General features: G+C 47.4%; 1 protein-coding gene across 1 annotated transcript in view; it reads right to left on the bottom strand.

Annotated features, from left to right (window-relative positions):
* The window catches only part of mcf2l2 (MCF.2 cell line derived transforming sequence-like 2), a gene marked incomplete at its 5' end in the record, with an annotated part of 365,863 nt that overhangs the window by 44,807 nt on the left and 299,522 nt on the right, over positions 1-21,534 (bottom strand). Inside the window, 5 exon segments of the mRNA XM_084308288.1 lie at positions 740-832; positions 11,769-11,909; positions 16,281-16,361; positions 17,864-17,965; positions 17,968-17,994. Of these exon segments, the coding sequence (XP_084164414.1) occupies positions 740-832; positions 11,769-11,909; positions 16,281-16,361; positions 17,864-17,965; positions 17,968-17,994 (444 nt within the window).

Consider the following 21,534-nt stretch of genomic DNA (forward strand, 5'->3'; position numbering starts at 1 on the left):
GCAGTATTTATATTGTTGTGAACATTGTGATGTTGTCATTGAGCCAAAGTGTAGGGGGTGGTGTATCTGTGAACATTGTGATGTTGTCATTGAGCCAAAGTGTAGGGGGTGGTGTATCTGTGAACATTGTGATGTTGTCATTGAGCCAAAGTGTAGGGGGTGGTGTATCTGTGAACATTGTGATGTTGTCATTGAGCCAAACTCAAGTTCAAGTCTCAAGTAACTTCCCCCACGAGTCCCCACCACCGCGCCCAGCGTCCACCGACCGGTACGCCGCTCTCAGTTTGAGCCCCGTCCTGAACTAGTGATTGGCTGAATTTGAACTTTTTAATATCTCTGTGGCATTCACTTTCCTCCTCTCTTTTCTACCTCCCTTTGATCAAATGTATGGCTATAGAGGACGCGCTTGTAAAAGAGATTTTTTTTTTTATCTCAATGAGACTTTTTCTGGTTAAATAAAGGTTAAATAATATCAAATATATATAGAGAGAGAGGGGGCTATCTGGCTGTCAAGATGGAAAAGATAAAAACAGCTATATACCAGTAGCTTTGCATTTTTGCTCTGCCCTTATTTAAATGATGTAGTTAAAGACTCATTGATAATATAATGACTAAAGTTGCATATATATGATATAATTTGGTTCTGAATACGTATACATTATATGAACCAAACCAGTGGCCAAATTCATGGCTTTGATGATTTTGCCCAAATGGATGATGACTTCAGGGACCAACAGACCTGTGTGATGTAGACCTCTTCTCGTCCGTTGTACCACACCTCGAACTTCTTGATGTCTCCCTTCACGTTCTCTGTGATGCCCACAGAACTCATCTGGCAAAACAGAGAGAGAGACACACAGCTGGTCAACTACATGATAGGTGTTGTTGTTGTTTTTTATATTCAGATCCAATTTTATTGCCTATATTTATGTCTTTCTTCTATTATACTGCCCATACCTGTACCTACCCTCCCCCCTCCCCCATGCTGCTATGACGCCCGAATTTCCCCAAGGGATCAATAAAGGAATATCTTATCTTATCTTATCTTATCATTCACAGCTGGCAGGAAATGTCTCTCAGACCAAGCCTGGCATCGAGCCAAACCACTCATAATGTGATCGAGCCAAACTGTTCATAATGTGATCGAGCCAAACTGTTCATAATGTGTCGTGGAATGTGAGGAATGCATGGGCGTCAATGTAAACATTATTTGCCAGGGGAAACTAGGTCTAACTAAGCCTGGGGAAACTAGGCCTAACTAAGCCTGGGGAAACTAGGACTAACTAAGCCTGGGGAAACTAGGACTAACTAAGCCTGGGGAAATTAGGCCTAACTAAGCCTGGGGAAACTAGGCCTAACTAAGCCTGGGGGAACTAGGCCTAACTAAGCCTGGGGAAACTAGGCTTAACTAAGCCAGGCCTGGCGAAACTAGGCCTAACTAAGCCAGGGGAAACTAGGCCTAACTAAGCCTGGGGAAACTAGGCCTAACTAAGCCTGGGGAAACTAGGCCTAACTAAGCCTGGGGAAACTAGGCCTAACTAAGCCTGGGGAAACTAGGCCTAACTAAGCCTGGGGAAACTAGGCCTAACTAAGCCTGGGGAAACTAGGCCTAACTAAGCCTGGGGAAACTAGTCCTAACTAAGCCAGGCCTGGGGAAACTAGGTCTAACTAAGCCTGGAGAAACTAGGCAGAACTAAGCCTGGGGAAACTAGGCCTAACTAAGCCAGGGGAAACTAGGCCTAACTAAGCCAGGCCTGGGGAAACTAGGTCTAACTAAGCCAGGGGAAACTAGGCCTAACTAAGCCAGGCCTGGGGAAACTAGGTCTAACTAAGCCAGGGGAAACTAGGCCTAACTAAGCCAGGCCTGGGGAAACTAGGCCTAACTAAGCCAGGGGAAACTAGGCCTAACTAAGCCAGGCCTGGGGAAACTAGGTCTAACTAAGCCAGGCCTGGGTAAACTAGGCCTAACTAAGCCTGGGGAAACTAGGTCTAACTAAGCCTGGGGAAACTAGGCCTAACTAAGCCTGGGGAAACTAGGTCTAACTAAGCCTGGGGAAACTAGGCCTAACTAAGCCTGGGGAAACTAGGTCTAACTAAGCCTGGGGAAACTAGGCCTAACTAAGCCTGGGGAAACTAGGTCTAACTAAGCCTGGGGAAACTAGGCCTAACTAAGCCTGGGGAAACTAGGCCTAACTAAGCCTGGGGAAACTAGGCCTAACTAAGCCTGGGGAAACTAGGCCTAACTAAGCCTGGGGAAACTAGGCCTAACTAAGCCAGGCCTGGGGAAACTAGGCCTAACTAAGCCAGACCTGGGGAAACTAGGCCTAACTAAGCCAGACCTGGGGAAACTAGGCCTAACTAAGCCAGGCCTGGGGAAACTAGGCCTAACTAAGCCTGGGGAAACTAGGCCTAACTTAGCCAGTCCTGGGGAAACTAGGCCTAACTAAGCCTGGGGAAACTAGGCCTAACTAAGCCAGACCTGGGGAAACTAGGCCTAACTAAGCCTGGGGAAACTAGGCCTAACTAAGCCTGGGGAAACTAGGCCTAACTAAGCCAGACCTGGGGAAACTAGGCCTAACTAAGCCTGGGGAAACTAGGCCTAACTAAGCCAGGCCTGGGGAAACTAGGCCTAACTAAGCCTGGCCTGGGGAAACTAGACCTAACTAAGCCTGGGGAAACTAGGCCTAACTAAGCCTAGGCCTAACTAAACCTGGGGAAACTAGGCCTAACTAAGCCTGCGGAAACTAGGCCTAACTAAGCCAGGTCTGGGGAAACTAGGCCTAACTAAGCCAGGCCTGGGGAAACTAGGCCTAACTAAACCTGGGGAAACTAGGCCTAACTAAGCCTGGGGGAACTAGGCCTAACTAAGCCTGGGGAAACTAGGCCTAACTAAGCCAGGGGAAACTAGGCCTAACTTAACTAAGCCAGGGGAAACTAGGCCTAACTAAGCCTGGGGAAACTAGGCCTAACTAAGCCAGGGGAAACTAGGCCTAACTAAGCCAGGTCTGGGGAAACTAGGCCTAACTAAGCCTGGCCTGGGGAAACTAGGCCTAACTAAGCCTGGGGAAACTAGGCCTAACTAAGCCAGGCCTGGGGAAACTAGGCCTAACTAAGCCTGGGGAAACTAGGCCTAACTAAGCCAGACCTGGGGAAACTAGGCATAACTAAGCCTGGGGAAACTAGGCCTAACTAAGCCAGGCCTGGGGAAACTAGGCCTAACTAAGCCTGACCTGGGGAAACTAGGCCTAACTAAGCCTGGGGAAACTAGGCCTAACTAAGCCAGGTCTGGGGAAACTAGGCCTAACTAAGCCTGGGGAAACTAGGCCTAACTAAGCCTGGGGAAACTAGGCCTAACTAAGCCAGGCCTGGGGAAACTAGGCCTAACTAAGCCAGGTCTGGGGAAACTAGGCCTAACTAAGCCAGGTCTGGGGAAACTAGGCCTAACTAAGCCTGGGGGAACTAGGCCTAACTAAGCCTGGGGAAACTAGGCCTAACTAAGCCAGACCTGGGGAAACTAGGCCTAACTAAGCCTGGGGGAACTAGGCCTAACTAAGCCAGACCTGGGGAAACTAGGCCTAACTAAGCCTGGGGAAACTAGGCCTAACTAAGCCAGGGGAAACTAGGCCTAACTAAGCCTGGGGAAACTAGGCCTAACTAAGCCTGGGGAAACTAGGCCTAACTAAGCCAGGCCTGGGGAAACTAGGCCTAACTAAGCCTGGGGAAACTAGGCCTAACTAAGCCAGGTCTGGGGAAACTAGGCCTAACTAAACCTGGGGAAACTAGGCCTAACTAAGCCTGGGGAAACTAGGCCTAACTAAGCCTGGGGAAACTAGGCCTAACTAAACCTGGGGAAACTAGGCCTAACTAAGCCAGACCTGGGGAAACTAGGCCTAACTAAGCCTGGGGAAACTAGGCCTAACTAAGCCTGGGGAAACTAGGCCTAACTAAGCCAGGGGAAACTAGGCCTAACTAAGCCAGGGGAAACTAGGCCTAACTAAGCCTGGGGGAACTAGGCCTAACTAAGCCTGGGTAAACTAGGCCTAACTAAGCCTGGGGAAACTAGGCCTAACTAAGCCTGGGGAAACTAGGCCTAACTAAGCCTGGGGAAACTAGGCCTAACTAAGCCAGGGGAAACTAGCCCTAACTAAGCCAGGCCTGGGGAAACTAGGCCTAACTAAGCCAGGCCTGGGGAAACTAGGCCTAACTAGTTCAAGTTCAAGTTCAAGTTCTTTAATAGTTGTCATACAGAAGTACAGAATACTTTCATACAAAATGCTTCTTACTGTTACGCTCCAGAGACTGTGCTAGACAAGATAGTATCAAATAACATAATATAGCATGTAATTTAGAAGAAGAAAAATGAGGTCACAGTGTTCGGTATAGACATATGTACAATGTTCTGAGTTACCATATAATATACAATACTATGCAGTGTACTAATGTACAGTACTATCTAGTGCAAAGCAGAAATGGGATGAGGTACAATTTTAGGTACAATTTACAGTAAGGTGTACGAGTTGTAGTGCAATCCTTCATCAATAAATATAAAGTGTGGGGAGTGGGTGCTACAGTGTGTTTGTTTAAAGTGGGTGTGTGCTATAAAGTGTGTGGAGTGGGTGCTACAGTGTGTTTGTTTAAAGTGAGTGTGTGCGTGTGGATGTGTGTTCTATGTGCGTTTGGTGGTTGTTGTTGTGTAGTGTTCATTCATTGTTCGTTTAGCAGCCTGATGGCCTGGGGATAGAAGCTTCTTCTGAGTCTTTCTGTGCTCGCCTTGAGACTCCGGTATCGCTTGCCTGACCGCAGCAGTTCAAAGAGGCAGTTGTTCGGGTGACTGGAGTCTTTAATGATTCTCTTAGCCTTGCCCTTGCAACGCTTGTTGTAAATGTTCTGGAGGGTGGGGAGCCCCCCTCCAATTGTGCGTTCGGCTGAACGTGTCACTCTTTGTAGTCTGCTTCGGTCTTGTGCAGTGCTATTCCCAAACCAGGAGGTGATGTTGCCGGTCAAGATGCTCTCTATTGTACATGAGTAGAAGTTCTTAAGGATCTTCTGACTGACTTGGAACTTCCTTAGGCGCCTGAGGAAGTAGAGGCGTTGTCGTGCCTTCTTCACAACACTGTCAATGTGTGTGGTCCATGTCAAGTCCTCGGATATGTAGGCTCCGAGGTACTTAAAGCTGTTGACTCTCTCAACCGGTGCCCCGTCGATGCTGAGGGGGCTGTAGTCCTTGACCCCCGACCTCCTGAAGTCCACAATCATCTCCTTTGTTTTGCTGACGTTCAGGGAGAGGCTGTTTTCCTGGCACCATCCCGCCAGGACCTTGACCTCTTTCAGGTAGGCCCTCTCGTCGTTGGCAGAGATCAGGCCCACCACCACTGTGTCGTCAGCAAATTTGATGATTGTATTGCTACTCCGCTGAGCCACACAGTCGTGTGTGTACAGGGAGTAGAGGAGGGGACTCAGAACACAGCCCTGGGGGGCCCCTATGTTGAGGGTGATGGATGAGGAGGTGCAGTTGCCTGCTCTCACCACCTGGGGTCTGCCAGTCAGGAAGTCCAAGACCCACTGGCAGAGGTCATAGTTCAAGCCCAGGTCCCTGAGCTTGGCTATGAGTATGGAGGGGACTATGGTATTGAATGCCGAGCTGTAGTCGATGAATAGCATTCTCACATAGTTCCCCTGCCTCTTGTCCAGGTGTGATGCTGCTGTGTGCAGCACATGGGCTATGGCGTCCTCCGTGGACCTGTTGGGGCGGTATGCAAATTGCAGGGGGTCCATGTTGATGGGGAGGGAGGAGCAGATGTAGCCCTTTACTAGCTTCTCAAAGCACTTCATGGCTATGGAGGTGAGAGCTACAGGGCGGTAGTCGTTGAGGCAAGCAGGCTTGGATTTTTTGGGTACAGGGATAATAGTGGACTTCTTCAGGCAGGTGGGGATGACAGCCTGTTCTAAGGACAGGTTAAATATGTCAGTGAATACTGGGGCCAGTTGGTCGGCACAGACTTTTAGGACGCGGCCGGGGATGCCGTCCGGACCTGCTGCCTTCCTGATATTAAGTCTGGGGGAACTAGGCCTAACTAATCCTGGGGAAACTAGGCCTAACTAAGCCAGGCCTGGGGAAACTAGGCCTAACTAAGCTTGGCCTGGGGAAACTAGGCCTAACTAAGCTTGGCCTGGGGAAACTAGGCCTAACTAAGCCTGGGGAAACTAGGCCTAACTAAGCCAGGCCTGGGGAAACTAGGCCTAACTAAGCCTGGGGGAACTAGGCCTAACTAAGCCTGTTGAGATATTCATAATGTTTCCATGATGTGTTTTCCACACACTATGGTGCAACGCTACAGCTCATTGGCCACGGTTGTGATCTAATGTATTAATAAATACAATCACCTTAAACAATAATAGCTATTTTTAATAACGTTTCTCATGGATATTATGAGTTATAAATGTGATTATTAGATTGTGAGTAACATATTGATCTGTAGTAATTTTTATATTTCTGTTTTGCTATTGATTAATGTGTGCACTCCTGAGCATGTGAGCCAATGGAGAAGCACTGCTGAATGTGATTTAACTACTAACTCTCTACTCATTTAAATGTGATATGGTGTCATTAACTAAATATGTACTTTTCTGAACGTTTGTTAAAATAGAATACTATAGTGTATAGTACAAGCAACACACAACACACAACACAACACACAAAACAACGCAACACAACACAACCCAACACACAACACAATGCAACACAACACACAACGCAACACAACACACAACACAACACACAACACAACACACAACACAACACAACGCAACACAACAGGTCCACAGAGAGCAGCAGGCCCGGGGTCAGTTGTCTGGGTCATGAGAAGCAGTGAACAACGTTAGTCACTGATAACTGATCAGTTACAGTCTGCCTCGCTGTGACACCTGCGCTGTGGAGCAGGTCACACAAGGACTGACGCCTCCCTTCATTCATCCTCCGTTCTTACATAGATATATAGATATGTACAGGATGTAGTTTATCTGAGGGAGAAGCATGTGATGTATGTTGAGTTGAGAGATCAGTGACTTCCTACTTCTGACTTTGAGTGCTGTTCCACTCCATTCCATTTACGTAGCGGGGGGGTTGCCTTTTTCAACTTCACTGGAATGCACCCTACGAGAAATACCAATCTATACGAGAAATACCAATCTATCTTCTGCCATTTTATCGAAGTGTCTACATAAAATTGGTTTATCTAGGCAGGCTGTAGAGTGGTTTTCAAATTACCTGACGGATAGATCACAGTGTGTACAGTCTGCTGGTTTATCATCATCTTTCCTCCCTGTACTTAAGGGTGTACCACAAGGTTCCGTACTGGGACCTCTACTCTTCTCCATATATGTAAATGATCTTTGTATCAACCTGTCTAATGCTGCTTACCATTTCTATGCTGATGACACAGTAATTTATTGCTCATCTCCCAGTGTTGTGCAAACGATGGAGTTCTTGCAATCTGCCTTTGACATTGTTCAGTCACATCTTACCCAGCTTAAGCTAGTGTTAAATGCTGGCAAATCAAAGTTTATGCTCTTCTCAAATGGGAAGAGACTCCCAGCTGATCTTCCCACACTGGTTACTGCTGGAGGGACTGACATCGAAAGGGTTGCTTCCTACAAATATCTAGGCATTACAGTGGACGAGAACCTTACGTTTAAATCTCACATAGACAAACTTGTGTCAAAGCTGAAGCTTAAACTCGGCTTCTTTTTCAGAAACAGGTCCTGTTTTTCACTTAAAGTGAGAAGTCACTTGATCTCGACCACCTTCTTACCACTACTCGATTATGGTGACTTACTCTATATGTATGCACCTGATCAGTACCTTAGAAAGCTTGATACTGTGTACCATTCTGCCTTACGCTTTGTCACGGGATGTGGAAATCGAGTGCACCATTGCACCCTATATACCATTGCAAGTTATCCATCTCTACAAATACGACGATTTTCTCGATGGCTCTCTCTGGTGCACAAAGCTCTGCTTAAACTGGTTCCCTCGTACCTAAGTGTGCTTCTGTGCACAAAGCAATATAAGTATGCCCTTCGTTCTCAAGCTGTTCTAACACTGGAAGTTCCCCATATGAGAACTGAATTGGGAAAAAGGGCTTTTAAATATGCTGCTCCTTCATCTTGGAACAAGATACAGGAGGACCTAAAATTACCAGGACTGGTCACCCTCGGAGAATTCAAAGCCATTTTAAAATCCTACGAACTCAGTTCCCTTGGTCAGTGCAACTGTGTTTGATCATTTGCCTGTTTGATAACTTGCCTGAAATTGGAGCTTGATGTAAATGTTTTATCTGTATTTTATTGTGATGTTCTTTTTTATGTTGAAACTTTCTGCTGCCTTGCTTGGCCAGATCGCTCTTGAAAAAGAGATTTTAATCTCAATGATGCTTATCTGGTTAAATAAAGGATTTGATTGATTGATTGATACGAGAAATACCAATCTATACGAGAAATACCAATCTACACGAGAAATACCAATCTATACGAGAAATACCAATCTATACGAGAAATACCAATCTACACGAGAAATACCAATCTACACGAGAAATACCAATCTATACGAGAAATACCAATCTACACAAGAAATACCAATCTATACGAGAAATACCCAATCTATACGAGAAATACCAATCTATACGAGAAATACCAATCTACACGAGAAATACCAATCTATATGAGAAATACCAGGATCAATACCAATACGACCACTCTTCTGATTTGTGGTTCAGGGACTCTTGGTTCCAGTGAGTTTGTTCAGCGTCTCTCTTGGTGGAGCCAGGACCATCAGGCACAGTGATGTAGAAACATAGCAGGCTTCTGCAGGGTTCTGTCTGGGCTGAATGTGGAGGTGAGTACAGAGAGATAGCAGGGTTCTGTAGGGTTCTGTAGGGTTCTGTCTGGGCTGAATGTGGAGGTCAGTAGGCCTCTCCCCGATTAAGGATTTGGATAGTCGACTTTGATTGGCCAAAATTTGACGATAGATAGTCGACTTCCCCCCTGAATGCAAAAAAATATATATAATAATTATAAATAATATATATCTTTTTTTTATCATTCCATTTGGGCTGTGGGGGTGCTTAATGTCTGAAGGAGTCGACTAAAGGCTTCTTGTCCTCTGTGAAAGCATGCAATTGATCCACTGATGGATACATCTTGATATTTGTCTAGTCTAGTGTGTTCATTAGATGGTGAAATCCTCTGTGCCTGTTTTCGTAGGCAGTTAGCATCTCTGGTATGCGCGCCATTAGCGCTAGCCACGCTTCTAGGCCTCTTTGCTTTTGGAAAGAATGATAAAAAAATATATATATTATCCTTTTTTTGTTTTTTTTGTTAAGAGGTTGGCAGTCGACTACGGCTCCTTTCGATCGATTAGTCGACTATTCGACTAGTGGAGGTCAGCCCTAGAGGTGAGTGTAGAGAGATAGCAGGGTTCTCTAGGGTTCTGTGGGTTGATCTAACAGCATTAGTACTGCGGTGATAAGTGGATACAACAATGTCAGTCCAAAAAAACACTACAGTACATACAGTATATCCTGTTTAGCCATGGTCAGGTTTGCTGATGTTTGTATGTGGTGGTTATGGTACAACCAAAATCATTCCACTTCCACCAAACACACACACAGAGAGAGAGAGAGAGAGAGAGAGAGAGAGAGAGAGAGAGAGAAGAGAGAGAGAGAGAGAGAGAGAGAGAGAGAGAGAGAGAGAGAGCGAGAGAGAGAGAGAGAGAGAGAAGAGAGAGAGAGAGAGAGAGAGAGAAGAGAGGGGACTGTACTGTACTGAGCTGCCTACCTTTACTGTGTTACCTCTCTCACCTTGAGGGAGTGCTTGAAGCTGTAGGAAGGGGTGTCTCACCTTGAGGGAGTGCTTGAAGCTGTAGAAGGGGTGTCTCACCTTGAGGGAGTGCTTGAAGCTGTAGGAAGGGGTGTCTCACCTTGAGGGAGTGCTTGAAGCTGTAGGAAGGGGTGTCTCACCTTGAGGGAGTGCTTGAAGCTGTAGGAAGGGGTGTCTCACCTTGAGGGAGTGCTTGAAGCTGTAGGAAGGGGTGTCTCACCTTGAGGGAGTGCTTGAAGCTGTAGGAAGGGGTGTCTCACCTTGAGGAGTACTTGAAGCTGTAGGAAGGGGTGTCTCACCTTGAGGGAGTGCTTGAAGCTGTAGGAAGGGTGTCTCACCTTGAGGGAGTGCTTGAAGCTGTAGGAACAGTGTCTCACCCTGAGGGAGTGCTTGAAGCTGTAGGAAGGGGTGTCTCACCTTGAGGGAGTGCTTGAAGCTGTAGGAAGGGGTGTCTCACCTTGAGGGAGTGCTTGAAGCTGTAGGAAGGGGTGTCTCACCTTGAGGGAGTGCTTGAAGCTGTAGGAAGGGGTGTCTCACCTTGAGGGAGTGCTTGAAGCTGTAGGAAGGGGTGTCTCACCTTGAGGGAGTGCTTGAAGCTGTAGGAAGGGGTGTCTCACCTTGAGGGAGTGCTTGAAGCTGTAGGAAGGGGTGTCTCACCTTGAGGGAGTGCTTGAAGCTGTAGGAAGGGGTGTCTCACCTTGAGGGAGTGCTTGAAGCTGTAGGAAGGGGTCTCTCACCTTGAGGGAGTGCTTGAAGCTGTAGGAAGGGGTCTCTCACCTTGAGGGAGTGCTTGAAGCCGTAGGAAGGGGTCTCTCACCTTTAGGGAGTGCTTGAAGCTGTAGGAAGGGGTGTCTCACCTTGAGGGAGTGCTTGAAGCTGTAGGAGGGGTGTCTCACCTTGAGGGAGTGCTTGAAGCTGTAGGAAGGGGTGTCTCACCTTGAGGGAGTGCTTGAAGCTGTAGGAAGGGGTGTCTCACCTTGAGGGAGTGCTTGAAGCTGTAGGAAGGGGTGTCTCACCTTGAGGGAGTGCTTGAAGCTGTAGGAAGGGGTGTCTCACCTTGAGGGAGTGAAGCTGTAGGAACAGGTGTCTCACCCTGAGGGAGTGCTTGAAGCTGTAGGAAGGGGTGTCTCACCTTGAGGGAGTGCTTGAAGCTGTAGGAAGGGGTGTCTCACCTTGAGGGAGTGCTTGAAGCTGTAGGAAGGGGTGTCTCACCTTGAGGGAGTGCTTGAAGCTGTAGGAAGGGGTGTCTCACCTTGAGGGAGTGCTTGAAGCTGTAGGAAGGGGTGTCTCACCTTGAGGGAGTGCTTGAAGCTGTAGGAAGGGGTGTCTCACCTTGAGGGAGTGCTTGAAGCTGTAGGAAGGGGTGTTTCACCTTGAGGGAGTGCTTGAAGCTGTAGGAAGGGGTGTCTCACCTTGAGGGAGTGCTTGAAGCTGTAGGAAGGGCTCTCTCACCTTGAGGGAGTGCTTGAAGCTGTAGGAAGGGGTGTCTCACCTTGAGGGAGTGCTTGAAGCTGTAGGAAGGGGTGTCTCACCTTGAGGGAGTGCTTGAAGCTGTAGGAAGGGGTGTCTCACCTTGAGGGAGTGCTTGAAGCTGTAGGAAGGGGTGTCTCACCTTGAGGGAGTGCTTGAAGCTGTAGGAAGGGCTCTCTCACCTTGAGGGAGTGCTTGAAGCTGTAGGAAGGGGTGTCTCACCTTGAGGGAGTGCTTGAAGCTGTAGGAAGGGGTGTCTCACCTTGAGGGAGTGCTTGAAGCTGTAGGAAGGGGTGTCTCACCTTGAGGGAGTGCTTGAAGCTGTAGGAAGGGGTGTCTCACCTTGAGGGAGTGCTTGAAGCTGTAGGAAGGGGTGTCTCACCTTGAGGGAGTGCTTGAAGCTGTAGGAAGGGGTGTCTCACCTTGAGGGAGTGCTTGAAGCTGTAGGAAGGGGTCTTCTCGTGCCCCTCTGTGGTCTCCTCCCGCTTCTTACAGAAGAGCAGCACCTTGTTGTAGAGGAATAGGTGTCTCTGCATGGGCTTGAACCGAGCCAAGTCCTTCACCTGTCAAACAGCAGTCAGTCAGTCAGTCTATCCATCCATTAATTTATATTATTATTATTATTTCTTAGTAATAATAATAATAATAATAATAATAATAATAGATGTATTTTATATAGCGCCTTACATAAAGTATCTCATTACATTATGGTATATGGACAAACACAGTACATGAACAAACACAGTACATGAACAAACACAGTACATGGACTTTCACAACGACAACATGGTGGGAATACTACAGAGAAAGGGAGACAGCTTAGAGACAAGACAGAGAGAACATTTTAATAAATAATAATACTAAGATATAGGTGTGTACAGAAGTAAAACTGTAAGCGATGCAGGGGTTGTGCATTGAACTGACTGGAGGTATCATTGTGATGATGAGGGTTGCTTTCAGGAAGTAATCAGTTCCAGATCAGGAACTCAATCCCCTGTGTAATCAGATTACTTCAGTTACATTTGGATTACTCTCCAGATATCAGTATCATTATCTACAATCATTATCAGCCATAGTGGAACATGTCAAGAAGTGCAAAATGATATTAGTGTCTGTAATTTCACAATCTAAATGCTTCTTTCCTTTCAAAAGGTGTTTTTTGAGTCACCTAATCCAACAAGTAATCACTATTTTTTTTTTATAATAAAATCAAATGTCTTGTTTTTAGTTTTTTTTGTGGGTAATCCATTACAGTTACTGGACTGTCCATACATATGAATGATAAATAGCCTAAATATGAGATTTGTGGGCTTGCCCCGTGTCTGATCATTAAACTGACACGCCCATCATGTCCGCCTCCAGAAGATATTTATAGTCTTTTGTTTTTTTTCTTGATTTGGAGTAGTGGAAATATTTGTAATATTTGTAAATATTTGCTAATATTATATCCGTATAACTGCATTTGTAATACCAAATCATATTCCTGGAATTGGCGCAAGTAAAGACAGCTCTTTGCAGTAACAGAGATGAGAGGCGGGGAGCGCGCTGTGCGTCTGGGGGTGGGGGGTACAGTAGAGGGGTGGGGGGGTACAGTAGAGGGGTGGGGGGTACAGTAGAGGGGTGGGGGGGTACAGTAGAGGGGTGGGGGGGTACAGTAGAGGGGTGGGGGGTACAGTAGAGGGGTGGGGGGGTACAGTAGAGGGGTGGGGGGTACAGTAGAGGGGTGGAGGGTACAGTAGAGGGGTGGAGGGTACAGTAGAGGGGTGGGGGGGTACAGTAGAGGGGTGGGGGGGTACAGTAGAGGGGTGGGGGGTACAGTAGAGAGTGGAGGGTACAGTAGAGGGGTGGAGGGGTACAGTAGAGGGGTGGGGGGGTACAGTAGAGGGGTGGGGGGGTACAGTAGAGGGGTGGAGGGGTACAGTAGAGGGGTGGGGGGTACAGTCGAGGGGTGGGGGGTACAGTAGAGGGGTGGAGGGTACAGTAGAGGGGTGGGGGGTACAGTAGAGGGGTGGAGGGTACAGTAGAGGGGTGGAGGGTACAGTAGAGGGGTGGGGGGTACAGTAGAGGGGTGGAGGGTACAGTAGAGGGGTGGGGGGGTACAGTAGAGGGGTGGGGGGGTACAGTAGAGGGGTGGAGGGGTACAGTAGAGGGGTGGGGGGTACAGTAGAGGGGTGGAGGGGTACAGTAGAGGGGTGGGGGGTACAGTAGAGGGGTGGGGGGTACAGTAGAGGGGTGGGGGGTACAGTAGAGGGGTGTAGGGGTACAGTAGAGGGGTGGGGGGTACAGTAGAGGGGTGGAGGGTACAGTAGAGGGGTGGAGGGGTACAGTAGAGGGGTGGGGGGTACAGTAGAGGGGTGGAGGGTACAGTAGAGGGGTGGAGGGTACAGTAGAGGGGTGGGGGGGTACAGTAGAGGGGTGGGGGGTACAGTAGAGAGTGGAGGGTACAGTAGAGGGGTGGAGGGGTACAGTAGAGGGGTGGAGGGGTACAGTAGAGGGGTGGGGGGGTACAGTAGAGGGGTGGAGGGGTACAGTAGAGGGGTGGGGGGGTACAGTAGAGGGGTGGAGGGGTACAGTAGAGGGGTGGGGGGTACAGTAGAGGGGTGGGGGGTACAGTAGAGGGGTGTAGGGGTACAGTAGAGGGGTGGGGGGGTACAGTAGAGGGGTGGGGGGGTGGAGGGGTACAGTAGAGGGGTGGGGGGTACAGTAGAGGGGTGGAGGGGTGGAGGGGTACAGTAGAGGGGTGGGGGGTACAGTAGAGGGGTGGAGGGGTGGAGGGGTACAGTAGAGGGGTGGGGGGGTGGAGGGGTACAGTAGAGGGGTGGGGGGTACAGTAGAGGGGTGGGGGGTACAGTAGAGGGGTGGGGGGTGGAGGGGTACAGTAGAGGGGTGGGGGGTACAGTAGAGGGGTGGAGGGTACAGTAGAGGGGTGGGGGGTACAGTAGAGGGGTGGGGGGTACAGTAGAGGGGTGGAGGGGTACAGTAGAGGGGTACAGTAGAGGGGTGGGGGTACAGTAGAGGGGTGGGGGGGTACAGTAGAGGAGTGGAGGGTACAGTAGAGGGGTGGAGGGGTACAGTAGAGGGGTACAGTAGAGGGGTGGATGGGTACAGTAGAGGGGTGGAGGGTACAGTAGAGGGGTGGAGGGTACAGTCGAGGGGTGGAGGGTACAGTAGAGGGGTGGGGGGTACAGTAGAGGGGTGGGGGGTACAGTAGAGGGGTGGAGGGGTACAGTAGAGGGGTGAGGGGTACAGTAGAGGGGTGGAGGGGTACAGTAGAGGGGTGGGGGGGTACAGTAGAGGGGTGGGGGGGTACAGTAGAGGGGTGGGGGGTACAGTAGAGGGGTGGGGGGGTACAGTAGAGGGGTGGGGGGTACAGTAGAGGGGTGGAGGGTACAGTAGAGGGGTGGAGGGGTACAGTAGAGGGGTGGGGGGGGTGGAGGGTACAGTAGAGGGGTGGGGGGGTGGAGGGGTACAGTAGAGGGGTGGGGGGTACAGTAGAGGGGTTTAGGGTACAGTAGAGGGGTGGGGGGTACAGTAGAGGGGTGGGGGGGGTACAGTAGAGGGGTGGGGGGTACAGTAGAGGGGTGGAGGGGTGGGGGGGTACAGTAGAGGGGTGGAGGGTACAGTAGAGGGGTGGAGGGGTACAGTAGAGGGGTGGGGGGTGGGGGGTACAGTAGAGGGGTGGGGGGTACAGTAGAGGGGTTTAGGGTACAGTAGAGGGGTGGGGGGTACAGTAGAGGGGTGGGGGGGGTACAGTAGAGGGGTGGGGGGTACAGTAGAGGGGTGGAGGGGTGGGGGGGTACAGTAGAGGGGTGGGGGGTACAGTAGAGGGGTGGAGGGTACAGTAGAGGGGTGGAGGGGTACAGTAGAGGGGTGGGGGGGTGGAGGGTACAGTAGAGGGGTGGGGGGTGGAGGGGTACAGTAGAGGGGTGGGGGGTACAGTAGAGGGGTTTAGGGTACAGTAGAGGGGTGGGGGGTACAGTAGAGGGGTGGGGGGGGTACAGTAGAGGGGTGGGGGGTACAGTAGAGGGGTGGAGGGGTGGGGGGGTACAGTAGAGGGGTGGAGGGTACAGTAGAGGGGTGGAGGGGTACAGTAGAGGGGTGGGGGGTGGGGGGTACAGTAGAGGGGTGGGGGGTACAGTAGAGGGGTTTAGGGTACAGTAGAGGGGTGGGGGGTACAGTAGAGGGGTGGGGGGGTACAGTAGAGGGGTGGGGGGTACAGTAGAGGGGTGGAGGGGTGGGGGGGTACAGTAGAGGGGTGGGGGGTACAGTAGAGGGGTGGAGGGGTACAGTAGAGGGGTGGGGGGTACAGTAGATGGGTGGGGGGGCACAGTAGAGGGGTGGAGGGGTACAGTAGAGGGGTGGGGGGTACAGTAGAGGGGTGGATGGGTGGAGGGGTACAGTAGAGGGGTGGAGGGGTACAGTAGAGGGGTGGAGGGGTACAGTAGAGGGGTGGTGGGTACAGTAGAGGGGTGGGGGGTACAGTAGAGGGGTGGAGGGGTACAGTAGAGGGGTGGGTGGGTACAGTAGAGGGGTGGAGGGGTACAGTAGAGGGGTGGGGGTACAGTAGAGGGGTGGAGGGTACAGTAGAGGGGTGGCGGGGTACAGTAGAGGGGTGGGGGGTACAGTAGAGGGGTGGAGGGGTACAGTAGAGGGGTGGGGGGTACAGTAGAGGGGTGGAGGGGTACAGTAGAGGGGTGGAGGGTACAGTAGAGGGGTGGAGGGGTACAGTAGAGGGGTGGAGGGTACAGTAGAGGGGTGGAGGGTACAGTAGAGGGGTGGAGGGGTACAGTAGAGGTGTGGATGGGTACAGTAGAGGTGTAGAAGGGGTGGATGGGGTACAGTCGAGGTGTAGAAGGGGTGGATGGGGTACAGTAGAGGGGTGGAGGGGTGGAGGGGTACAGTAGAGGTGTAGAAGGGGTGGATGGGTACAGTACCTTGCTGTGGCCTCTCTTGTGGTCCGTCCACACGTTGAAGGATCCCTGCATCAGGAGCTTCCCCAGCTCACTCAGGTTGCCCTGGTAACAACATGAGTTTGTTTGTTTACATTACATCCATCTATCTATCTATCTATCTATCTATCTATCTATCTATCTATCTATCTATCTATCTATCTATCTATCTATCTATCTATCTATCTATCTATCTATCTATCTATCTATCTATCTATCTATCTATCTATCTATCTATCTATCTATCTATCTATGTAATTGTATTTGTTACTGTATTGTGGTAACTCAGAAAACAGAATACTTGAATATCCTGTGTAACAAGTTGTTGTTGTTGAGGTTGTTGTTGTGCATGTAAACACAGCTACTGAAATGTAGTACCGCTAAGCTAAGCTAAGGCAGGTTGCCCTGCGAGGGCAGATAAAGAGGGACGAGGCACGAAGGCAGATACATGAATAAACACCCAGTCCAACACAACAGCCCCTTACTGCTCCCTCAGAGTTAGACAGAGGTGCCATTTTAGTTTGCAATGCTCCTAAATGAAATCCATGTTACCAGTAACACTGACAGTGGACCCTTTCACCTCTAGACATCAACTAAGACACTGTGCACAGATTTTTTTTTAAAGTTCCAACAATGTAACCACCTCAGTTGGCAAAAAATCATTCAGGTTCAAAGGTCCATCTGACTAGAACAATCTTCCAGCTCATATTCGCTCTATAACATCCTCTCAACTGTTTAACACTGCGCTGTCCTCTCACCTTGAGATTACTTGTTCATGTTCCACCAATAATAGTATAACAGATATTTGAAGCAATCACTTTAATATGGGCTCTGTGTTTTGTTGTTGGTTTGTCTTATGTTCCTCTTGTTTGATGTTGTTTGAACCTGTTTATTATTAATTGTATCTTGTTTTGTGTTTGGTTTTGCTTGTTTGTTTTTGTTTTGTTATGTTTAATACAGATATGTAATGTATGTATTCTGTAAGCTGTGGACCCCCTTGAAAACGACATGGTTCATCTCAAGGGGTAGTTCCAAATAAAGAATTTCAATACTGACAAAACACTATTCCCTGCAGTCCTACATGTTTCAGAGTTGAGACGAGGACGTGATGTTTAAACTGTCTGCCTCTCATACAGGTATTTAATCTAACTCACCCCAACGCCCTTTGACCTCCTGTGACCCATCATCAAAGTGCCCCCCCCCCTCCCGCGCAGAATAATAACATTCTCTCTTATCTTTATCCTTATCTTAAACCTTGCAGCCAGTGAAAAACCCTGAGGAAAACCCCCTGATCATTTCAGAGAGAGAGAGAGAGAGAGAGATAGAGAGAGAGAGAGAGGGGGGGGGAGAGAGAGAGGGGGGGAGAGAGAGAGGGACAGCGAGAGGGGGAGAGAGAGGGGGGGAGAGAGAGACAGAGAGAGACAGAGAGAGGAGAGAGAGGGGAGAGAGGGGGAGAGAGGGGGAGAGAGAGGGGGGGAGAGAGAGACAGAGAGAGACAGAGAGAGGGAGAGAGAGGGAGAGAGAGGGGGAGAGAGGGGGGGGGGAGAGAGAAGGGGAGAGAGACCGACCTCGAAGCCAGTGATGGCGATCTGGTGCATGGAGTCGTTCACAGACTTGATGATGTCCAACATGGTGGCCTGAGCCTCCTCTAGCTCCATGGTACCCTCCGTACCCTCCCCTTACTGCACTTTAACATCTCCTGAGAGGGGGGGGGAGGGGAGGGAGGAGAGAGAGAGAGAGGGGGGAAAGAGATATACAGAGAGAGAGAGAGAGAGAGAGAGAGAGAGAGAGAGAGAGAGAGAGAGAGAGAGAGAGAGAGAGAGAGAGAGAGAGAGAGAGAGAGAGAGAGAGAGAGAGAGAGAGAGAGAGAGAGAGAGGGGGAAGAGATATACAGAGAGAGAGAGAGAGGGGGGAAAGAGATATACAGAGAGAGAGATGGAGAGAGAGAGAGAGAGAGAGAGAGAGAGAGAGAGAGAGAGAGGAGAGAGAGAGAGAGAGGGGGGGGGGAGAGAGAGAGAGGGGGAGAGAGAGAGATAAAGATGAAAGGTTAATAATTTACATAATAACATTTATATACATATTATCATTAATAATTATCATTAATAATTTACATAATACCATATATTACTAGGCTAGTGAGGTTATAGTACCTCATGGTACCAAAGCACCTCAAAGGCACTAAAAACAAGATTACAAACATCACAAAACAAACTGGTCAGACTTCTACTTGACCTTACCCCTAGAACCCACCTCACCCCTGCCCACTTTGACAATTTAGGATGGCTTAGAGTAGACGACAGAGTACAGCAACTTGCAATGGGCCTGGTCTACAACAGTGGCGTCGTTAGCCCTGGGCTTCCGGGCTTTAGCCCCGGATGTTTTCTCCTAGCCCCGGAGCTTAAAAAAAAGAAAAAAAATTGAAACTTAAAAAAAAAAAAAATTATTTCTTTTTTTAAGATGGCAGCATCCCCATTGTCTGTGCTGAATGTTTGTTAGTGTTTGGTATTTTCTGTTGGTTTTTAGTACTTTTAAACATCCATTTTTAGTAAGTAGTAATTTGATCCTATAATTTTTTCATTCACCGATTTGTGGACTGAAAGGCCTGAAAGGCGCCTTATAAATAAAATACACTATTATTATTATTATTATTATTATTATTATTATTATTATTATTATTATTATTATTATTATTATTATTATTATTATTATTATTATTATTATTATTATTATTATTATTATTATTATTATTATTATTATTATTATTATTATTATATTATTATTATTATTATTATTATCATCTAGGAGGGAAAAGACACTTTGAATAGTAGGGACTGCATCTCTGCCTGTCCTGACCAGGAAACACTTTGCAACTGTGATCTCCTCTGATAGTAGTTGGATATTGTAATGTGTGGCGAGGGGTTGCAGCAATTCCACTGAGAGAAACTGGTCTGAGGCTGGATAACATGCCTATATGCCTCTCATAAGTTGTTCTCCAACTCATGAGAACCTGCTCTCAAGCTCTTGCAGCATTCTGTCGAGGACTGGATAGAACAGTCTCTGTCTCAGCTGATCTCCTGAGCTGAGGTCTGAGCTTGTGCCACAAGATGACTCAACTGCATACTCGTCCATCCTTTTCTGCTTCCTCCTTTGGCTGGTAGTATGTTCCTCAATCCAAAGGCCATTACATATGGCCTTTGTCCTGTCATACATGTCCACTGCATTTTCATAGGCACAGGGGGCAGCAGTAAAAAAAAATATATATATATAATTTTATTTTTTTATTTTTATTTTTTGCTTTGAAATATTATAGTGAAATATTTTGCTGTGTGTACTTTATGTTTAGAAAATGTAGTTTGCAGAACGTCAGGTGTGAAATGCCATTTTGAGACGAAGCATCAAAAAAGTTCAAAGATCAGGCGGATAAGGCAGAATCGATTAAACGTGCCGTGGCCAGGTATGGAAAGCAAGCCAGCACCCTCAAAGTGTTCACGACTGCTAAAAACCATGCAACTGAACCAAGCTATCGCATTGCTCATTGCATTGCAAAATGTGGAAAGCCATTCACTGATGGCGAGTATATCAAGGAGGCTTTTCTCTGTAGCTCAGATGTTTTGTTTGAAGGCTTGCCAAACAAAGAGACAATCAAATCAAGGATAAAAGATATCCCCATGTCAGCTTGAAGTGTCGAGCGACGCATCAACGAAATGTCAGAAAATATCAGAGAACAGCAAACAGCTGGATTAAAAGATGCTCTGGTGTGCATCTTAAAGTGACCAACTACAGCCCCCAGATAATGGAGCTCAGTAAAGCAAAACTGTTTGTCTGCATTGCACCCCCGCCCCAACTCAGATTTAGGGTTGATACAACCATCATAATAATATTGTTAATAATAACAATAACAATAATGATGTAATAATGTAAAAATTATCATTAAGAATACCTGATTATGAGAAAAAATGTTTACGATGCATGGAATATTGTTGAGGCACACTAGTTACAACTATATTTCAATCAGGCACTCCATGTCAAAAAGGTTGCTGACCCCTGCTGTAGACTGATGAAAATATAATTTATTTATTTCCATATACCCAAATCAATGATGCAGACTGATGAAAAAAAAACATGTTCTCTCCATATACCCAACTCAATGATGCAGACTGATGAAAATATAAATGTTCTCTCCATATAACCAAATCAGTCAACATTTCAACATGGAAAATCACAACAAAACATGTCCCAGTTTTCATGCTACTACAGTGTGCATAACACAGTAAGCTCAGCAAATATCAGACAAACATAAAATACTGTATCCAGTACAGGTTAAAATGACAGTAAAACAAAAACAGAAACAATTTAAACAGAAAATACTAGACATTATCTCTTTGCCTAGCTGGATCTGGCAAGATCATTTTTTGTTGTGATTCTCCATGTTGACATGTTGACTGATTTTGGTATATGGAGAGAAATGTATATTTTCATCAGTCTGCATCATTGGTTGTCTTGTGTAGTGTTTGGTGAATGTATTGTATATTTTCATGTTCTCTGTGTACAGTATTTCACTCTCCTTCCATTTTGGTTGAAGACAGGTGAACTCACCTGCTGCATTTTTATAGTGCTTAAACCTGATTGGTGTATCATTTACCATGTATCTACAATTAAGCAATGGTATGTTTGTGCATCTGATGACTGTGTTTAACCAATTGGCTCATATGTGTGGTAATTTGACATTCTGTGTCTAATGTAATGCAAGTGTGTTTAGTGTTTTGCAAATCACTGTGTGTATTGTTTTGCAAAACGTGTGAGGCTGACATTGTGCTTATAGGTGTGCAAATCTGGGACTATGTTTTGCTAAGTGTAAGGTTTTGATAATTGTGTAATACTTTTGATTTGAGTGTTTATGCAATCGAAGAAAACTGTAAAGACTAGAGATTAACTGTTTATTTATTTTGTACATAGGCTGTGCATTATGTTTGTTTATTTGCTTATGTGTATGATTCTTAACTGTGTTTTTATTTTGTTATTGGTGTATATGTGTGTATGTATGTATATGTATATATATTATATATATATGTATATATGTATGTATGTAAATTTTTACTCCTGTTGGGGCCTCTTGGACCAGATCAATGTTTTATCTGGCTAAATAAAGGTTAAATAAATAAGAAACTGATGATTTGGCCTGTTAACTTTGAATTTTCTATGGGGACTGCCCAGATCCTGGACCTCACTTTGAGAACCT

This window comes from Notolepis coatsorum (assembly GCF_963971535.1).
Source record: "Notolepis coatsorum genome assembly, chromosome: 2".
Lineage (NCBI taxonomy): Eukaryota > Metazoa > Chordata > Actinopteri > Aulopiformes > Paralepididae > Notolepis > Notolepis coatsorum.